The sequence below is a fragment of the Nyctibius grandis genome, chromosome 2 (assembly GCF_013368605.1).
Source record: "Nyctibius grandis isolate bNycGra1 chromosome 2, bNycGra1.pri, whole genome shotgun sequence".
NCBI lineage: Eukaryota > Metazoa > Chordata > Aves > Nyctibiiformes > Nyctibiidae > Nyctibius > Nyctibius grandis.
Window position 1 is genome coordinate 111,987,941 of NC_090659.1, and position 22,205 is coordinate 112,010,145.

Consider the following 22,205-nt stretch of genomic DNA (forward strand, 5'->3'; position numbering starts at 1 on the left):
GGATCACATGTACCTCGATATAGGCTAGGCAGCTATGTCTGCCTGCACCCAAGAGCTGGTTACCCCTCCTGCATGTGTGTACACACACACATATACATATGGGAGACAAAATCCATATGCATATACATAGATATACAGATAGATATATGAAATAGAACCAGCACTGCTCTCCAGTTTGTATAGCTTGTGCTATGGCACTCAGTGTAATTTTAAATTGCTGCTAAGAAATCTTCCCGACAATGGAGCCATTGATTTGAGTATGGTCCTTTTTAAGATGTTGCCCTGGGCTGCTGTTGGGAAGCTGCTGTGCGGGCTGCCAGATATGTCTTTTTGTTGTGTAACACCAAGGGTGGCTTAGGACAAGAGGCCATCTGAAATACTGGTTAGTCTGGGAGAAGCCAAGTCCAACATGAGTCACACTCATACTGTATCTGCATGCAGTGAAGGGGGTGTAGGGGTGGGACACTGGCACACACCTCTCAGTCTCTGCCTAGTTCTTCCCAGCCCAGAAACAATTGAGCTTGCTCCAGAATGGCGATTGAGGGTGAATTAACATTTAGGCAGCATGGACATTCAGGAGATAAGACTTGGGCACAAAACTCTAGCAAACACAAACAAGACAGTATAGATGTACTTTTTGTTTACTAAATTTGAAATAGCGTTTTTCCTATGTGTTAAAACTTCCATCTAGAGTAACTCAAACCTTTATAGCAGAGTGGGTCAGGTTGGATTGGGAAAATTATTTAGGTAACATTGAAAATTCTGCCTTGAAAGATTGAGTCTAGACACTAGGAAGATGTAATATCAAAACTCCACTCCAGTTCAATATTGAGCATGCTACTGCAATATATTGTTTTCCCTTGATATGATCACAACATGATATGATACTGAAAATACGGACAACTGTCCGTATTGATGGCCAGATTATCTTTGTTGAAGTTAAACCATGTCCTAGGTACAGAGACGTATGATCTGGCTGCCTGATGGAAACCATAACCCACATTCACATATGTGTGAGCCAATATATTTTATTAGACTCTTAAACCACCTCTATAGCTACACTGGAAACATGTAGTAACGTGAGGGATGGGTTTAGGCACTGGTCTGTTAATGGTCCATACAGTTTAACTGGCAGCACAGTCCCTGGCATGGTATGGCCTGTGCCAGTGAGCACTTTTCCAGACAATGTCCAATCCCAGCTCAGGGCCTGGCACAGTCCTGGGACTCTTCCCAAATGCAGTATGAACAAAGCCACCTGCTCTAAGTGGAAAGAGCGTTCAGCTGAGTGGATGCAAGCTGTAGCATGCCACTTGCTTTTGGAGCTACAGAATTGGCTCTGGCCCATTTTATTTACTGAGAGAGATATAGCCAAACTGATCTATGCAGAGTCAGCTTAGCTTCTCTACACCCAGTTGCACCAGACATGTTTGGAATTAGGATCAGAGATTTCAAACTTTCTTGGTTTAGGTTTGGAAACACATTTTTTCATTTACTTGTGGGATCCCAACGCTTCAGTTACTTGGAAAAAGGAGAATTGACTGCAAGTGGACAAAGTTGTATCTACAGGGATGTGACCAGTTTGGCCAGGATATGCCACAGCTGCATATGCATTTGTGATCATCAAATTCTCCTGTTACACATCGTTTTGTAGCTAACTTCGGTAATCTCAGCTTGAGATCTAGTTTTAAAAAAACCCAGTATGCCAAGAGAAAAAATGAAGAAGTCAGTTGACCTCTTCTGAATCTGCCTACAATGGCATGCATATCATCTCCCTTCTACAGAGTGCTGATGTCTGAGCTAGTCTCTAAGCTCTCTTTGAAGTCATTAGAGACAAATAGGTACTTTTAGGGACTGCTTAATCTGACCTGTTTTAGATATATAGGGACAGATGAATCGTATCTTAAAATGGTCTGTTTCTCTCCAGTTGTTATAAAGGAAGAACATGGCAATTATCTCACACACAATTTCTACACATCTACAGGAGACATACAAAACTCCTAATTCCTCAGTCTACAATGGTACCGTACAATTATTTTTAACATTTTCTTCAAACTTTCTGAATAAATCCATACACAGCAGCAGTAGGCCACCAAGGGGAAACTTTCGGCTTACGTCCAGTCCCCCCACGGTGGCCAGGCAGTGACAGGTAGGGGCGCAGACCTCAGTTGGATGTGGGTGACACACGGCGGCCCAGGGGGAAGCTTGGGGACCCTCCTCAGAACACGGCAAATGCAGTGGCCATGGACCTGGTGGGACTTGGGCTCTGCTACAGCTGCAGATTTATGACATGTTAAACCTCCAGCTACTCAGCTGCCAAAGGAAGCATGAGCGGCCACAGTAGTTACGTTCTTTGTAGGAAATGAATAAGCACAAAAGGGCCATCTGATACCCCACACACTAATGTGTGAGTACTGTCTTATTAATGTCAAAAGAGATCTGAGGAACAGGCAGAGATGTGAAATGTAGTACTCCTGCTTTTTAAAATATGTTAATAATTCCATCTTCCTTAATCCTTCAGTTTTTCTCTTCCCCAGGAAAAAAAAAATTAGTAACTTTTAGACTCATTGGTTTTAGTATATCTTGCATTTAATAGTACCAGAAGGATCTTAAAATGCTGTATTAATTATGGGCCAGATGTTGCATGCGGTGCCAAGATAAATTGATTGGACTGTTCAGGGCTGTAAGTGCTGTGCCACAAAGTTATGTGTTTGTAGTCAGCCCTCAGGGGAAGGGTAACATGGCTGGCAGCTACGTGCCTCTGAAAGAGAATTTTGACCCAGATAGACAGGGAAAACCTGTATGATTTTAAGAACTATGTTATTTTTAAAGTGTCTTCTACATGACTTCTGGAAAGGATTTACACTTTGGTAATTGGGAATTGAACTAGGCATTTCCATTGGATTCACCCTGATCTGCTTCAATGTGCTCAGTACATTTATTGCTCTTTTTGAGTGCTGTTCAAATGCTGTGTTTGTACTTGGTTTAGAAATCATACCTGGGATTTAAAAATCTTTCAAAAAAATGTGGACACCCAATTTCCATCAAAATGAATGGGAACTTTGAACCCTGTCCCTTCAGGTTTCACTAAAAGTTTCTGAAGCTGCCTTGGATTGCTATAATATTGTATAAAAATTATTCTTTTCAGCGTGCTGGATACTTTATTTCACCTTCTCTGCTTTCAAAATGAAAAAAACCAGCACTACTGGAGTAGTTGTTGATCTTCACAACACCCACTTTCCCCCATGCCCCTGCACACTTACTCTCTTTCTTTCTATGTGTGATGTGGCTGATCCATGTTCTTTGCAACAGTAGATGCTGTTCAGCAGCAGTTTCCCATGGTGTGGAGCTGGCTGCCATCTGAAGATTCGCCTGACATGTTTCTGCTGCCCTGTCTCCTCACCTATGCTCAGCTGTTTAATATATGTAAACTGGCCATCGCATTTGGGTTTGGCCTCTCATCTGACATGTGCATCAGCTGTCTGGGAGAACAGAGCTTACAGGAGTACTACTACAGCCATCAATATTTGACAGGACTATGCATAACAGGCTAATTGCACTGTGTGCTTATTTATACAAGCAACAGCACAAAAGTCAGTGCAGGTGGAATTGGGAAGTCACATGCCTTGATAATGATAAACTGTCCATGTCCCACAGGAGTATGAAAAAGTGGTGATGACAGCTGGGTGGCACTTAGTTACTTTGAAGCCAGATGCCTCCTGTATTCCAGATACACTGTCCTTTAATCTCCTAAGAGCCGTGCTGGATTTTGCTGGGCTCTGCGTGACTTCATCTCTTGCCGTGACACTCCGAGACAGCCTCCTGCTGAGGTAGCAGAATTGGTCTGCAGGCTGCAGAGCTGCGCTGCCAACACACGTGGCTGGGCCAGTCTGTCTTCTAGCACGGTGAGACTGGAAAAGGACCTCCATTTTCTTTTTATTGGTGGTCAGGCTAAATTTCTAGGCAGCATTACTGAAGCATTAATTAATGTGCTGTGCATCCTCTTCTGCGTGCACAATGACTACTCAACTATCAGCGAAGAGCGGGTTCCAGGCCATGTCTTTATGACCTTTCATTTAGCACAGGGGCTCTGGGGGCAGCAGGAAGGAAAGTAGCTCTCGGGATGTTATTGTTATTCCACCTACTAATGATTCTTCTGCACTGGAAGAACATTCTTTCAGTGGTTATGTATGATTTGCAAATAATAAGCTATCTTAGACTGACTCAACCGTGACCAAACTCAAATATGCGAAAAGGCATTTTAAGCCATGTCTCCACAAATCTTTACATGTAATAAGCTTGAGTGTGACGTTTGATCCAGTAACCATTTTGAGACTTATTAAGGCCAGAAACATAAGCCATAGTAAGTGCATATTGAGACAACTCTGTATTTGACTAACTATTTTCCTGAGAACTTTCTGACCTAAGTGTGTGACAGAAGCTTTTTTTTTTTAAATAACTTTATGAATGTTAGCTGGCATGGCAAACCAAAAGAAAAGATACAATAGCCTCTTGGTATAAATCTCTGTTCATGAGATCAGGACTAGAAACCTCATTGTTCAACTCACATTCTGACTGAACACAATCTGCTTCTCAAATTATAAATCAGGGGCAAGACACTGTACCATTGTGTAACCCTACACCCCGGCTCTGGAATGTTTCCTAGTCACAAGAGGATTGTCATCATTTCATTTACGAGAGAACTATCAAACAGGCTTGGGCCATGTTTGGTCTACAACCCCCCCTCAAATGAAGACAGTTTCCCCCTCCACTTGCAGCAGGGTATTTTTGTAGCAACAGCACAGAAGCAGGCATTATACTGTGCCACATCCTGGAATCTAAACACAAAAGAAAAACGTTATTATGTCTATCGCTCTCAGAAGCAGTGCTAATTACTAAGGATTAAGAATTTGGTTATATATGCCCTATATATCTCCAGCCCTCTAGAAAACACACACACACACATGTAATAAGCTCATTGAATTGGAAGGTTTAGTTGTGTCTGCAAAGGCGTTTTGTGTGGGCAAAGCCTCTGCCATCCCACAAGACCTTACAGCACATTCTGCTTCAGAAAGCAGATGCCTTCTGACCGTCTCAGACAGTCAGAGAGAGGGAATTAATCACAAGGTGCACGTGGTACAGTAATTTCGAGAGGTCTGAAGGAAATAATTGCTTTCACGTTTTCATCCAGCTTTCGAACAATCCAAGAAAAAGGGGAAAGACTTATTGCATTTATTACTGGCATAGGAGCTGTCTAGGAAATCCCAAGCTCACTCTTCAGCTCCACCAAATGTAGGCCATTATACACTTAACCTAAACGTACAATCTTTCTGGTCAGCCAAGTCACCTTTTGTTTCTGCTGGAACTCAGTCTACAGGAAGGCTCTCCAGGAAGGGAAAGAGGTTCAACCTCAGCAACCTGTGGTCTGTCTTCCTAGTTCTGTCTGCTGTTAAGAGCAATATCATGAAAGGTACATGTAAATACACATCCTTCCCCCCATATCCCTGCTAGCTGAAACCTCCCTCTGCTGTTCTCAACTACTGAGAATGTCTCTGTTGGTGCTGCCCCACATGCAAAGCAGTGCCGTATAGCTCTGCTCTCCAACGGGAGACCGTGGGCATGGGCTGACTACAAAACACAGAGATCAACGTTGCAACATGAATAACTAAGAGAAAATAACTCCAGCAAACTGACCATATGCTCTCTGAAGGCCATGTTCTCCAGTGCCAAACCCTTTGCCTACAACCGAGAACTGAGTTCAGACCTCTTGAATAGATTGTGTAAATAATTTTTGCTTTTTATTAGATGGTCAAACTGAGAAATCAGAAGGGGAAATAATTTCCACTGGCAAGAAATTACCAAAATACTTAAATGGACCTGAAATGAAACATTTAACATAGCTTTTGACTAATCTGATTAAGCTAAATTTAGTCTCAAAACCTTATCTTGAAGTGGAAAGTCAGACTTTTAAATATAAACAGAAATATTTCAACTTCAGTGATTTTTTTTTCTTTGACCAAAAGTCTTTGCTGAATATCAAGTGTTTCGGGAGCATTTCCTTCTTTAGAAATAAATGTTTTCATTTATTTCAGTTTGCTTAATGGCTAAGTTCTTCAATGACCATCAAATAACAGACTATTGTCCATTCTATGGGCATTTTTACCTAACTGCATTATGGCACAACCTGAGACAGCTTCAGCATCTTTTAGACTCTCATCCCAGCACCAGTAGGAAAGATTAAATATGAACAGACATTGCTGAAAATTGGGCAAAAGGCATAGGAAAGTGGGTTTTCTCTTCCTCCTTTTTTATCTTCTCTCTCCTCTCCCTTCTTTTCCTCTTCTCTTCTCTTCTCTTCTCTTCTCTTCTCTTCTCTTCTCTTCTCTTCTCTTCTCTTCTCTTCTCTTCTCTTCTCTTCTCTTCTCTTCTCCTCTCCTCTCCTCTCCTCTCCTCTCCTTTCTCTCCCTTCTCTTCTTCTTCTTCTTCTTCTTCTTCTTCTTCTTCTTCTTCTTCTTCTTCTTCTTCTTCTTCTTCTTCTTCTTCTTCTTCTTCTTCTTCTTCTTTTCCTGCCACTCTGAAAGAGCATGAAGTATTGGATATAGATTAAACAAAAACGTTGAACAATTACTTCCTTCTCAAAACAAACACAAAATTAATATATACAATAATAGAGACTTTATATGTAGATTTGTGTCACCCACAGCCACTTCTGTCACCTGGATCATTGCCACCATTGTTGCTGGCTTGGGATTTATATTCAGTATTGAAGGAATCCTGCAGCTACGATTTGAAATACAATTCCAAAGACATTGTGGAGTCATCTCTAGTTATATGGGGTCAAATTCACTCTGGGTGAATTCTGTCTTATAAAAGCAGTGGTGTTAGAGCAGGAATCATTATGATCCAGATTATTATGAATATTATGTTGAAGACGATTAAAGGATATGGAACCTCCTGTCTACTTGATCGAGCAGATTTAAGTGTTTCAGTGTGTTTGATGACAAGTGAGTCTCATTATTCCTGCAGACCAACAGCCATGTTTTAGATGGCACTCCCCATATTAATTCTGCCCATATTTTGCAGATTTCTAATGTGCATTGTCATTCCTGTTTTGTCTGCAGAATTTGACAGCATTGGTCAGGTTCTTCTCCACAGCAGGAGCTTTACCATGGCTTCTGCCACAAAACTCAAGACTTGTGTACTAAGCACTGGCCTAATACAGGTAAATCCATATTTCAAGAGTGCCCTTTAGTCTCAAAGGCTTTGAGTTACCCTCAGTCCTAATAGCCTCGGGTTGTGTAGAATGGCAGTGTTCACTGCTGCAATTTTACACAAACATTGGCTGCCTCCAAACACTGTCACAAAGTAAAGATTTGATTGTGCCCCTTTTGGCTGCAAAACATAGTGTTTAAAATGTTTGAAACATGGAGTACAGCTGTCAATAGTGGCTCTGCAAGACCTTCATCCCTTCACAAGGCTGCAGTTCTGTTATCCTGTGAATCTGGTAGCTACAGAAAATACTTTTGCCCCATGAAAGCAAATTGGCCAGGAACTGAAGCTGAAGGAGGAAGGTCTCTGGCCTCTCCCGGTCCCCCTCTTCCCTCCCAATACCACTATAGTTCTTGCCACCACCAAGACCTTACATAGGCAAGGATTCTGCTGCCTGATGACCTGCTGCAGAAAGCTCCAGAAGAGGATGGAGAAAGAGTCTTGTTCAGAAACCCTGGGCTGCTGTGGCAGCTCCAGCTGCAGCCCAGCCAGGCCCTGTCTCCCTGCTTGTCCCCACCAACACTGAGGACATGACATAGTCCCCATGTGGCTGCAGCTTCACCCACCCATCACATCCACAGCACCTTCATGCCTGTCACCGCAGCCTCCATTGCCAAGAACAGGCAGGGGCCCTTTCCACCCTGATCAGGAGGTCACAGGTCCGTTGCCTCCTGCCATCCTAAAACCTAGCTGCACATGCTGTGGGTGGTGGCTCTTAGCCTGTGGTGCCCTCCCAGATGTAGAGGTAGTTAATATTCTTTCTGGCATTGGAGGCTGCAGAATAGGAGATGGAGGAGAAGGTGGACCTTGGCAGGGTGCTTTCATGCCCTGCAAACCCTTGATGGGGTGTAAAGATTGTGTTAACATCAGCCCCTTTCTTCTAGCCTTCTCCTGACCATGTCTGTGCTCGGTAGGCTGCTTGTCAGTGACACCTTCATCCAGCTCTGCTCCGCTGCTGTCTGCAACCCATTTGGGACATTGTCCCTGGCTGATGCCTTGTATTAGCTGATGGGCTGAAGACAATGCTGTGTCTACACCACTATTGTAACTTCTCCTGAGTGAAGCTGGCAGGGGTTTATCCTTGCACACCCCATACAGCCACAGAAGAGCTGTGGAGCAGCCATCTCCTGCTGAAACCTTGCCTCCATTTGACCCTGGAGCCTTACTGCTTGTTTGCAGGCCTCGGACTTCTACAGTGTTCATCACAATCAGGTTTGCCTGGGCATTGCAGTAATATGAGTAAAATATTATGCCACAGTAATATAAGCAAAATATTATAAAAAATTTTTTTCTTATAAATCCATGCTTTATGGATGCGCCAATTTACCCAGAGTGTTGAAGCTCAAGCAGCAAATTAGACTAAGAGGGAAGCTGAGTGTAAAGCAGCAAATTTCTTTCCAAGAAAAAGAACACATTTGCTTTCTTGAAATATGAAAGTTTAATCTTATCAATAAAACATTCATTTTGTGCTCTGGCTCTCCTGTTTGACTTCAATTGACCTGTTGGTCTTTAGCCTTTTGCTTAAAGTATACTTCGTTACATGGGAAAGGATATGCACTGAGGACATGTGGTTGTTTTTTGGGACCATTTGCATGTCATTCTCTGTTAAAGCAGGGAGGGGCAGTTGCACCTCAAACTACCCCTATGGGTGTTCAGTCAGTTTGAAAAGCAGGCACATAGGTGCGTATTTAAAGAAGATTTGTGGGGGTTTTGCATTTAGGCTTGTATTGGAAACCATAATTGTAAACTGGTTTTCACGTTTTCTTTCTATACTAAAATTTTATTGTGGAAAGAATATGGACTAATTTATTTTAAAAGTAGCAAAAATTGTAGGCAGAATGATGAGTTTTTGAAAGAAATCTAAGGTACCCAAATTTTAAGATGTTCGTGTCTAAACTAAGCTTGTTCATTTTAACATAGTTACTTTTCTTCATACTTGAAAAATAACATTAAGCCATTTTAAAAAAAAATGTTCTAAATTTCTATGTGATAAATAGGAAAGCCTGGAAACATCAATCTGAAGAATAACCATCAACTAATGGAAACAGAAGAATTTGTTGGCTCTTCACAAGTACTCAGAACCCAGCAGCTGCCTCTGGGTCGACTCTTGTAGTGCACATTCCTGATGTCCGAGTCACACTGTTTAGATTCCTGAACAAAAACTATACCTTAGTATTGTCAAAAGAGCCAAAGAGATCTAGGAAACAAGGTTATTAACTTTGAGTTGAAGCCTGTAACCCTGAATCAAATAAGCTATTTGAAAATGTTTGCCTAGAAACTTAAATACAGGCACCTGTTTTTGAAAAAAAACCTCTCCATGTGGTTGAGGCAGCTGACTGGTGGGCTTTGCTTTTGCCACCGAAACTGACTAACAGGAGAAGAAACCTTGTTAAGCTGGTGCTCTGGCTTGCTGACTAGCAGGGTTGTTTTTGATCCATGGCCTGTGGTATTTGGATTATTTGCCTTCCCCTCTCTCAGTCTCTGTGGGGAAACTTTCCCTTGTATTTAAATATTAGATCCTCACCATAATGAAATGTCACAGTGTACTGCATACAAACAGAGATGTGAGGGCTCAGTATTTTCAGTGCAAACCAATTTTGAGTTCCAACTCAGAAGGCCTTTGTTCATTTGCTCTGAGGATACACGCGTGTCTTTTGCTGGGAATTTTACATGTATTTGAGCACCAAAGACCCAGTAAGTGCTGACACACATCAGAATCCTTTAAGCATGTGGACTGCAGCTATACCTTCCTCCTTCTGGCAGCACTGTCGGGACAGATGGCAACAGCAATCATAAGACATCAAGTTTAAATACATCATGTTTAAATACAGTTTGTTTTAACAGGCTCCAGACTCAAGTCAGCCCCTTTAAGCCTACCAGATTATTCCTCCAAAGACGCTGCAATGCCTAGCTAGAGGAGAAAGGTAGCATTATGCCATTCTTCAAAACATTGTTTTGAAAAAAAATAATCTTTCCCTAAACCCCCTTTGTAAAATTTCAGTTGCTGACTATTTGCTACTGATGTAGCTTGCCTTAATCTTGGCTGACCCCACGCACCAGCAGGTAGCTCTGATCCCCTGATAAATTGTCCATTGTTGTGATGGGCACATGTTTTCCTCTCCTTTTTACAGGCTGGTTACCTCCTAGGCAATGACAGCACTTATTAAAGCTAATGGTATGATGATCATGGTTTGATGGGGAATAACAAAATTTAAAAAATACTTTTGCCAAATAATAATTTGATTGCTTCTTTTGGGAAGATGCATTCTATTGAGAGAAATGCCAGTGCCTCACTGGGTGCATGTTCCCATGGTTGCACTGGTACAGCACCGAGCCCACTCCTGAAATAGAACTCTCCTAAGCTCCCTGACACTTTAACAAAGACTAGCAACAATGCTGTGTGGGATTCGGGCACATCTGTGGTGGAGATAAGGTAGTGCTTAAGCCCCTAGACTAACCCCACGATTCTTACTGTATAGTTATGAACAGAAAATCAGGCTTCTAATATGGAGTTAAAAATCCAGAAATTTAGTAAATTGCTTTTATTGCTTCTTGCAGCTAATTACTAGCATAGATTTGTCGACTGATTCTATGCATTGTATATAGCTCCTACAGCTTGTTTCAATGTTTTATCATCTACTTTGTACAGAAACAGCAGAGGAAGAGCAAAAGAGAGGAAGTTAAAAAGTTACCACTCCTTAGCAATTAACTTCACAGATTTAGGTATCATGGTAATTAGGTATCATGGTAATTAACTAACAAAAGGCCTTTAGTCTAGAACTGACATAATGATGCAGACAGGTTTATCACCAAACGTGTCAAATCTGTTGACATGTTAATTGACATGCTACAGACGAATTTAAAGTGGAGGGACCAATGTATAATCTGCCAATCCAAGACTGCCAAAACCAATCCGTCTCTCCAAAATAAACCCTTGCAAAAACAACTGCAAGTGCATCTAGCTCTGCAGACAGACACTTAGACATGTTCTTAGACTATATATGTCCTTATGCAGAATATATTAATATTTGGCTCCATCTGGGTATCTTAAACACAGGAATGGAGTCCTTATCTCCAGGCCTGTTGTCCCCACTTTGCTTCCTTTTATGTAGCGATTGTGTAATGTGGATTACAAAGGTAAAGCCAATCAGGAAAACCAAAAACCAGCTTTTGCTGATGAGCTAGCAGGGTGCTTATGGTTTTGTGTTTCTAGAATAATTGTTTCAGCCTAAAGCTGACATTGACTAGAGAGGTTTCCCTACATGCTTCAGTGAAAGTGCATCTACATACCATTAGTTTCCTTCCGAAGCACCCTTCTTTCTAGTTTCCTGACAGTTTCAGCCTGGGGTTCTTTACATGAGGAGCTGGGGAAGAATTGCTCTTTAAGTGCAAGTGTTGTTGAAAAATGTTGTTGGGAAAATCTAGAGGACAGGGATCTCCAACACATAGAACAAGACCTGCAGGAGCATATGCTAGGAGAAGTATGGTGTTGGGAGCACTGTCAGTTTTAGAGCCATCAGATGTAGCTACTGAATAAGGGCAACACATAGTCTGCAGTAATTTGTAATACCAATATAAAGATAAAAGGTGAAATTCCATGTACCATTTACTGATAATCAAACAACTTTAAAAATATATCTTTTACAGTTGTAATTGAATCTATTAGCGAATCTTAAAAAACTCAAGAAGTTAGGAGAGTAGTTTACACATAATCTAAGTAGCAAAATATTTGTTTTCCTTTCACTTTAATTAGGGATACAAGAAATTTACACAACCAATACGAACACTAAAAATGTGAAGTATTTTAATTCTTTTAATTTTACAATACAGTGCATAATAAAATAGACTAAATTATCCTAAAAATGCTTACCAGACAACTGACATTCATTATTTGAGCTATTGCTTTCATCTTTATTTTGTTGCTAATTTTATAGTGCCAAATAGTATACACATTACATATAAAGTACATAAAGCTGCAATATCCTGGAGCACATAATGTCAGTATCTCCTGTACAATTGCAATTGATGGCTAGCTGAGACATCCTGGTACTGCTGTGAGGCTATTGTGGTGTTCACCAAAGGGGAGGATAGACATTGCTGAAGACTCTATAATAAAATGGAGAATAATGAGATATACATGTATATAGACAGAAATTGCTTAACTATAATATAACATTGAAGAAACATCATTTGATGATCTGTTTTCCATTATATAAAAAACTGTGCACCTTCATCTGGATTTAGAGGTTGGTATTACAGGGTACAATGTCAGTCACACGAATCACTGAGGGAATATCCATAATTTATTTGGATGCTCTGAAACTAGGAGAGCTGAAGCAGGTTGCTCTCTTGGTGAAATAAAGATTTAAAATCCCATCACTTCTCATAGCAGAAGATTTGATGAAATCTCAGTCATCTATACTTTTTCTTCAGCTGGGAACTCATATGACAGTTGTTCACTCTTATCGTCAAGAAGAATTCCAAGCCAGTGCCTGAGATCTGAATGTATATCTACAGCTGGACACCTGTTTAAATGCTTAAGTATGTACTTGTAGGGAAAGAAGGGTCTTAAACGTCCATCAGAGAACTTACAGTTCCAGAGACTGGACAGCCTGAGTAATGTCTAGCGTTTGTACCTATCTTATTAATGAAATAAAAGTCTTGTAGATGAAGAATTAGTGGGAGAAAGCTTTGTCACAGACCAGCCAGCCAAGAAGTCGGACTACTGAAAGGCAAGAAAATGCGCTAGTGGGGGGAACAGCTTTTTTTTTTTTTTTTTTTTCAGTTGGACAGGCTACGAAGAAAGCCCCAGAGAACATACAAGCTCAAAAATGCTTTAGTAAAACACAGTTATATCCAATACAGGTAGCTGTGCTACACCACTTGCTGAAAAATACAAAATTTAAAAGTTGTTTAGCCATAAAAAAATTAAATTTGTAAGACAGGAGGCAGAAGAGAGGAAGCTGAGGTTCCAAGTCACACCTACTACTAGGATTCACAAGAAGAGAGGTAATGATGTGCTCTGTGTACTTTTCACAGTCCCACTTCAAAACCAGACAATCATTCTGAATTTAGGAGCCTGGATACTTTCTGGGGTTTATCAGTCTCAGTAAGTGGCAAAAGCCTTCTGAATAAAGAGTATTTTCTCTAGTATTTTTGGTAACAGGTTATCCGGTAAAGTATATGAAATATGTGAAAGCATATAACATATGTGAAGTATACAGTCATCTATCTATATTTTTTCCTCAGTACAAATAGATAGTAAAGGAGGAGACTAATAATACAGAATTATAAATACTAACTCCTGCATTGTAAACTGAACATTTGAGATGTAAATTTTGTAATTTGGACCCTCATCTGCCTGTCCAGTTCTTTATATTCCAGGTATCATGCAGGTCAAAGTAAGAATTCATTGTATTATCAATTATTTTATGCACTGCCATGCATCATTCCCCCTTTCATCTCTATGTTATTAAGAAATACAAATTAATTATGAGCTATATATAGTTCAAATGGACCCTGCTAAATTACTATTGCTTAAAGGTTCTTGGAACTTCCTGGACTTTGCAAGTGTCTTCAGATTCCAAAAGGAAAATGAAGGCAGAGGATGAGGCATTCTGGTATAAACTGTTAAAGCCTGTTTACAGAAATACAAAGTTCATATGTGTATTTTTTTTTTTTGCATAAATAGAAATCTGAAAATCTGGCAAGCCAGTTGGACAGATTGATCTCAATATTTTCAATTATATTTTTACTATAAAATAAGCCATTATGTCAGTTTGTAGGGACTAAAGCTGAACATATTTAAATTAAATACTTACCAAAGGGGTGATTATTTGCAAAATATTTGAAGCAGATGGAGTTCTGGTAATGGCTTCTTGAACATCTAAAAATAGCATAAAAGTATATAATAAATATTATGTAAACCAAATACTACAGTAGCAATATGGTTCACAGTCAAATATTCAACACAAAACTTCCCAAAGATTGTGGAAATTGTGGTTTAATAGCACTGTTCGTTTTTCCCCTACCAACAGCTGCTGAAGAATATGCCGTATCTGTATTTTTAAAATTTGCAGCTAGGTATTATTATCTGAAAAAAAAAATAGTGTCAATAAAGAAATCTAAAACTAGAGAAAAGAATGCTCTTTACTCTAAGCTGGTAACAATTCCAGCTTTAGATCGGTTAGTGACTAACTGTTATTCATTAAAAAGACCGCTATGAAGGTACACAGTTTTAGTCACTTAATTTGGTAACACGTGAAAACAAAGCCAAAAAAAGGGGTTCAAAAAGGTCACGGTTTAAAAAAGCAATGTACTTACCTGTCATGTAAGTACTTACAGCACTTCACTCACTTACAGGTAAATACCTACATGTACTTACATGTTTATAAGTCTCCCTGTAAAATTTCACAGCTTCTTATTACCAATTTTAATCCCGAAATAATTAGGCCAGCTAATTAAATGTCTAAGCTACATATATATACATGTATTACATTAATTTTCACAGTTACATCATTTGCAGTCAGTTAACTCCTATGATTCTTTCATTGTTTCTGTCATATTCCTTATGTACTTTTCTTATAGTTTTCAGTTTTCCTTTTCACGCTTTGCAAACTTCAGCTTTCTTGCTCCCATTTCCTTTGCAGCATTTACCTTTGCCTCTATTTCTCTGTTATTTCTCTGTTATTTATACAGCAATTTATTTTCTACTTTCTTGTATTTCTCTTTTCATATTTACTTTCTTAACCTGAGAACATCATACTAAAACTCCTCTCTGAAAAAAGAGAGAATTCTTCACTTGTGTTTGCCTGGAAGCAATATCTATGAAGTACAATATAATGAAATTCTGAACCACTGTTTGGTGGGAGCAGGAACTGTAAGCTACAGCTGCAGGAAGTTTCTAGGCGGTTGCAAAGACCTTTTATTCTGCTGTTGCAGTTTACAGGAAACTGAAGCCTTTTTCCTCAAAGTCAAGCAATCCACCATTTGATGTAGAAATGTATGGATAGAGTGCAGGAGCTTTATAAGACCTGGTTTATTTTGATTCCAGTCAATAAGGAGGTAAACGTGGGTAACCTGACCATGAAATGGTGCAGTCCACAAGGAAAAGAAGTGGAATAGTAAAATCAAATCAATGGACTTCAAGAAAGAAGACTCATAAACTCAAATAATTGGCATGGAAAGTTTTATATAAAAATGTCCAAGGAAAACATAACATTCAGGAGAGTTGGCAGTTCCATAAACAGCAAAAATGGCAAACAGAAGTTATTCCAATGATATGTAAAGCCAAGCAGTCCAGTGAAGAAACCATGTGGACTAAGGCACAAGGTCCCCATTGATTTCAAATACAGGATGAAGCACACAAAATGCAGAAACTATGTCAAACTAATGAGAATTTTTATGAAAAATCCATATGATCGTGTACGTTAAAGGAAATACTTACCATAGATACAGTAGCAAGAGACCCAAAAAGTAAGTTTATTCTACGAGTATATTAGTTATAATAGGATGATGAATGAAAGTGTTGGCTAACTAATCACTGGAGAGAAAAAATTATCAGGAATGAGTACAGACTTTCTCCCCACATTCTTCAATAAAATGTCAACTGCAATGGGACAGCTCATCTAAAAAGTACCAGTATAAGGCAGGTAAGAAATGAGCCCAGCACAGAGAAAGAATAGGTTAGAGAACACTCAGGTAAGTTTGAGATTTTTAAAATAGTTGTGCAAGTGATATTCATATAAACATTCAGATTTGACTGCAGCAATCTCAGAACCATATTTGTGATCTTTAAGAATTCATGGAGAAGAGGAACATCCTAAAAGACTAGAAGAAAAGAAATGAAAAGCCATTCATTATGAAGGGTTATATTTGCAAAAATATAGGGTATATAATATAAAGGGTAATTATTTTAAAAATAATTGCAAAAAAAACTAAGATGGATAAACACTGGAACAGATTCCTAAGTGGGGCTGGTACATCTCTGTCTGTACAGTTTAAAGACCAGTTTTCACAGAATCACAGAATCAACCAGGTTGGAAGAGACCTCTGGAATCGCTGAGTCCAACCATTGCCCTGACACCACCATGTCAACTAGACCACGGCACTAAGTGCCAGGTCCAGTCTTTTTTTAAACACATCCAGACATGGTGACTCCACCACCTCCCTGGGCAGCCCATTCCAATGTCTAATAACCCTTTCTGAAAAGAAATTCTTCCTAATGTCCAACCTGAACATCCCCTGGCGAAGCTTGAGGCTATGTCCTCTTGTCCTATCGCTTGTTGCCTGGGAGAAGAGGCCGACTCCCACTTCACTACAACCTCCCTTCAGCTAGTTGTAGACTGCAATAAGGTCACCTCTGAGCCTCGTCTTCTCCAGGCTAAACAACCCCAGCTCCCTCAGCCGTTCCTCGTAGGTCAGACCCTCCAGACCCTTCACCAGCTTGGTCGCCCTCCTCTGGACTCGCTCCAACACCTCAACATCTTTCTTGAAGTGTGGGGCCCAAAACTGAACACAGTACTCAAGATGCGGCCTCACCAGTGCCGAGTAGAGAGGGACGATCACTTCCCTAGACCGGCTGGCTACACTATTCCTAGTAGAGGCCAGGATGCCATTGGCCTTCTTGGCCACCTGGGCACACTGCTGGCTCATGTTTAGCCAGCTCTTGATCAATACCCCCAGGTCTCTTTCCGCCGGGCCGCTTTCTAACCACTCTTCCCCCAGCCTGTAGTGCTGCATGGGGTTGTTGTGGCCGAAGTGTAAGACCCGGCACTTGTTCTTGTTGAACCTCATGCCGTTGGTCTCGGCCCATCTATCTAACCTGTCCAAATCCCTCTGTAGGGCCTTCCTACCCTCCAGCAGATCGATACTTCCACCCAGCTTGGTGTCATCTGCAAATTTGCTGAGGGTGCACTCAATCCCTATGTCTAGATCATCTATAAAGATATTGAACAGCACCGGCCCCAGAATTGACCCCTGGGGAACACCGCTAGTGACCGGCCGCCAGTTGGACTTTGCCCCATTCACCACCACTCTCTGGGCTCGGCCATCCAGACAGTTTTTAACCCATTTAAGAGTCCACCCATCCAAGCCCCGGGCAGCCAGTTTGTCTAGGAGGATGCTGTGGGAGACAGTGTCGAATGCCTTACTGAAGTCTAGATAGACTACATCCACAGCCCTGCCCTCATCTACTAAGCGGGTCACTTTGTCATAGAAGGAGACCAGGTTGGTCGAGCAGGACCTGCCTTTCATGAATCCATGTTGGCTGGCCCCGATGCTCCGATTGTCCTGCATGTGCTGTGTAATGGCACTCAGGATGATCTGTTCCATCACCTTGCCTGGCACCGAGGTCAGGCTGACAGGCCTATAGTTCCCTGGATCATCCTTCCGACCCTTCTGGTAGATGGGCGTTACGTTTGCTAATTTCCAGTCAGCTGGAACTTCTCCCGTTAACCAGGACTGCCGGTAGATAATCGAGAGTGGTTTGGAAGTTCATTTGCCAGTTCCTTCATTACTCTGGGGCGAATCCCCATCTTGACAAACATCTGTTAGAAACAACAGCTACAGCTGGACTGAGACAGTTTCTGAAGGTGTCCTGCAGTCATATTTTGAAGGATCTTTTTGACCAAGGCAAAGTCACCATTATTTCAAATTAATTTCGTTGATTCTAAGAAAGGTTTCATGATTTTGCTCTCCTGTTTGCTACATTTAGTAAAGAATAATGAAAAGAAAATAAGAAGAAATGTATTTCTATCACAGGATTCATGTTTTTAATCCAAATTAATCCATGACAGCAAGATATAAAGTTACTTAATCACTTGATGTAGGATCCTATTTATTATCAAACTTACTTTGTAGCCTTTGATTGAGACAATCAAGAGACTGGAAAATCTTCTGTTCTTCTATTGAAAGTGCACTCATGCCCAGACATGGAGCCCTGCTAAGCAGCAAGGGCTGTCTGGCTGGTTGTACACTTTCCATAGCTGCCAGGATTACATCTTCTGCAACTGGTGTACTTGCTAGTTTTTCAGCTATAAGAAACTGAACAGTGCTTTCTGAAACTGAAGAGATTACAGGGGTAACTTCAAATGAGAAGAGCTCATGATATTTAAATACGCTGCTTGCTTTCATTACTATAGGTCTGTGAAACATGCAAAATTCGCATTGAAAGATCAAAAAAGTAGCAAAGTCAAGAAGCATGATGCATTAGAAAATGACATAATTAAAATCACTTATGCATCTTACAATTGGCACCCCAGCAAGTTCTACTGACTTTGGAAATATATAATGATAGCAAGAAATACCTGTCCATATCATACACTTATGTATGATACATGTAGCTATCATACAATTAAATACAAATAGGAATGGAATGAAACTTGACTGTATGTTGTAATGCATTTATAAAACCATCAATATCATGATACATGATGCTACATCTTACATTTGTGTGAAAAAAAATTAGGTTTACACAACAAACTACCCTTTCTTACTTAGGTGCCAAAAGAGACAAGCTATGTTACACAGTGGATTTATTAGGTCATTACTTTATGTATAACAAAGAATTGAAGTGAGATGTGTTACTGTACCTTCATCAGACTTGTAGGTGTTATTCATATTTTGTACTGGATGAAATGCAGATTGAACAGGACTCAGCTGGACAGTACATAATGAATTCTATCAAAAACATTACAAGAATATTTTAAGTGTAATTTAAGGTAACTACACTACTTCTTGAACACCTTTATTTATTATTTCATATTAAGAAAAGTTTTCAGGTGCAAAGATATTAGTGTACACTAATGCAGTAGATGTAGTCTAGTTGGTTTTATTATTTTCATTAGTAGTGACAGCAGGCTGACAAAGCACATGGATTCAAAATTTGGTGACACTAAACAAATTTTTTATATTCTTGAAACTCTTTCCATTTTGAGGATAAATAAGCTTTTTTTTAAAATAGTATTTAATATTTACCTGTGCATGATGAGTAGGCTTCCATCTTTTAGAGGGTACAATTTGCCTTCTGTGTTCTGAAATGTGTTCATTTTCACTGTTGTCAAAAACCTGCTTTTGTCTTGTAACAGGAACAACACCTTAAATGAGATGCATCCAAAAATAAACCAAAAATGTGTACAAACATGATAAAGCTACTAGCAGCAAAACTAGTAATGGTGAGTAAACTTCTCTGTCCAAATTTAAATGTTTGCCTTGTGTATGTTTACATCTGATCTCGCTAAATGTATTTTCTTATAGTGAAAAGAGAGAAGCAGGCACTTCTAAGGTGTATTTAATTTCATGTTAGAATAGGACTATAAAATCCAGATGTGGATTGTATGTAGACATTTATAAGCAGGTTAAGTGAAGCCTTACTTTGAATCCCAGTTAATAAAGGTGGTCTGTGCAGAGATACAAGGTGGTTTTACAAAGTAAGAGGGAGAATGGACAGTGAACTATGATGTAACAAATACCAAATAATGTGCCAAAAAGTAATGTTTTAGAAAATCAGTTGCATTTAGAGAATAATCCCAAAGTCTAATTGTCCAACACAGCAAAGGGACCTCTTGAGGTCATCTGGTCCAACCCCCCTGCTTAAGCAGGGCCATCTAGAGCTGGTTACCCAGGATGAAGTCCAGATGGCTTTTGAATATCTCCAAGGAGAAAGACTCCACAACCTCCTTCAGCAACCTGTTCCAGTGCTCATTCACCCTCACAGTAAAAAAAAAGTGTTTCCTTATGTTCAGAAGGAACCTTCTGTGTTTCACTTTGTGCCCATTGCCTCTGGTCCTGTCACTGGGCACCACTGAAAAGAGCCTGGCTCGGTCCTCTTTGCACCTTCCCTTCAGGTATTTATAGACATTGATGAGATCCGCCCCCCCCCGCCCCCCGCCGCCCCGAGCCTTCTCTTCTCCAGGCTGAACAGTCACAGCTCTCTCAGCCTTTCCTTGTAGGAGAGGTGCTCCAGTCCCTTCATCATCTTCATGGCCCTTTGCTGGACTTTCTCCAGTATGTCCATGTCTGTCTTGTACTGAGGAGCCTAGAACTGGACATAGTCCTCCAGGTGTGGCCTCATAGGTGTGATTTGAATGTAAAGTCATGGGTTAAAACCTTAGTTCTACAGCTTGGGATTTTGTAGCTAATCTTACTAATTTATACAACTGTATACTAATTTTAGTGAAGACAGTACTGCTGTGTAGAATTTTCCCTCGGCTAGAGAAGCCTAACCTAGACACTGTACCTCAAATTTATCTCAGTTTTGTCTGGTGTAATAATAATACATTTTCAAAATCAAAGCATCAAGTTTCAAAATTTAAATTAAGTTCTTAATTAAACTTTCATGCATACAAATTGGAGATGCAAATCAGCATTTTCATGTGCAAGTCAGGAATCTACATATCCAAGGCAGTATTATATTCTCATTTGTAACCGCAGTTACTTGATTTTAAATGCAGTTACTTGATTTATACTTGGGAAGATCAATTACCTATTTATTTACATAATAAATATTTACATGTGCCGTTTAATGTACAGCTCATGATTAGACAAAGAGGTCTTTTAGTGATTTTAACAGAATTTTATTTCTTTAGTTGTTATTACAGTGATATTTAACAAAGCAGAATTCTTACCATTTGCAGAAAAAGAAAACAATTCCTTGATCCTAGAAGCAGATTTGAAACTACTCATCTGGCTGCTGCCATCAATAGTAACATGGTTCACATTAGCTTTAAAAGGTTGCCATTTAGTTATATGAGAATTATTGCAATGTGACACATGGTGCTGAACAGTACCTGAAAAGAATGGGAAATGTGATCATGTTATATTGAATACCAGGGAATATTTAAGAAGCAGCAAAGAAGAAATCTCTTATTGTATTAGTAATGATATAATGTTTTTCTGAAAAATTAAATTCAAAGTTGCTCTGTTGATATGCATCAATATCTAATTTAATTAGTTTACCAGACATGCTAGATCTATGCCAAGGAAAAGACTCCTTTTGGAAATTTAAGACAAAAATATAATAAGCAATAGTCTCATTGAGGGCATGAGATACTGAGCAGTCTACTCCTGTTTAACTGTAAGCCTGTGAATGAGCCCTGTATTTGTCACAGGCTAAATGTTACACACATTTTTAAAGCATTTTACTGACTGAACACCAAAGGACTTAAAATAGTTAAGCTACAGAGAATAATATGTGTCAGCCAGCAGATATACCACTTGAAGCCTGGAAGCCCAATTAAAGGAAGATCCTCATGGACAACAATTTTATTTATTAATCCTGTTCTCACTTTTTCTTTCTGTAGCATACATTTGGCCAACCATTGCAATAGATCACATTTTCTCCAGTGTCCTCATAGACCTTAGGAGCTCAGTAATAGTTCCACAGCAGGTATGTTACTCAAGAACAATGCCATATTCAGCCTCTCATAGCAAACACTGCAGAACAAAGACTGTGGTGATCTATGTGCATTTGCAGGCAATAGAACAAATAATAGCAAGTCATTAAGAGTTATCTAGAGTATTTAAAATAAAGAAGACTTTCAAACAGAAAGTCTAAGCAGATACTGAGAGAGGGCCAACCACCCAAATTTTAAAAAGAGGTTACTCAGCTCTTCCTCTGAAAGAGCTGGAGCTATGTGACACTGGGGATGTAGCACTTAAAGTTGCAGTGAAGACCGTATTAGCAGTGCGCACATCTTTGGATCAGTCAATGTCCTGATTCATTGATCTGATGTGCAAATAAGGACATCAAGAGGCAAGTATCTCTAATGGAGGCGAGGCATGGTAATGCAAGGCTTCACTCATTTCCAATGTAAAATCAAATAGGTTAACATAAGTCACACATATCTTAAGCTCATCTGTTTGACTTTGAACTGGAATGGACAAGCAGATAACATTTCTCATTTCCCACCCCTGCTTTAGGCCAAGAATATTCACCTACC

At 39.9% G+C, this 22,205-nt stretch overlaps 1 protein-coding gene across 1 annotated transcript in view; it reads right to left on the reverse strand.

The window, feature by feature from the left end:
* Positions 1 to 12,243: 12,243 nt before the first annotated feature.
* CEP126 (centrosomal protein 126) overlaps positions 12,244 to 22,205 on the reverse strand; it is a 42,031-nt gene continuing 32,069 nt past the window's right edge. Inside the window, exons 7-12 of the mRNA XM_068395331.1 lie at positions 20,892 to 21,053; positions 19,243 to 19,361; positions 18,858 to 18,945; positions 18,120 to 18,329; positions 14,088 to 14,152; positions 12,244 to 12,372 (exon numbers count right to left, since the gene is read on the reverse strand). Of these exons, the coding sequence (XP_068251432.1) occupies positions 12,265 to 12,372; positions 14,088 to 14,152; positions 18,120 to 18,329; positions 18,858 to 18,945; positions 19,243 to 19,361; positions 20,892 to 21,053 (752 nt within the window). The 3' untranslated portion in view covers positions 12,244 to 12,264. The remainder of the gene's footprint in view (positions 12,373 to 14,087; positions 14,153 to 18,119; positions 18,330 to 18,857; positions 18,946 to 19,242; positions 19,362 to 20,891; positions 21,054 to 22,205) is intronic.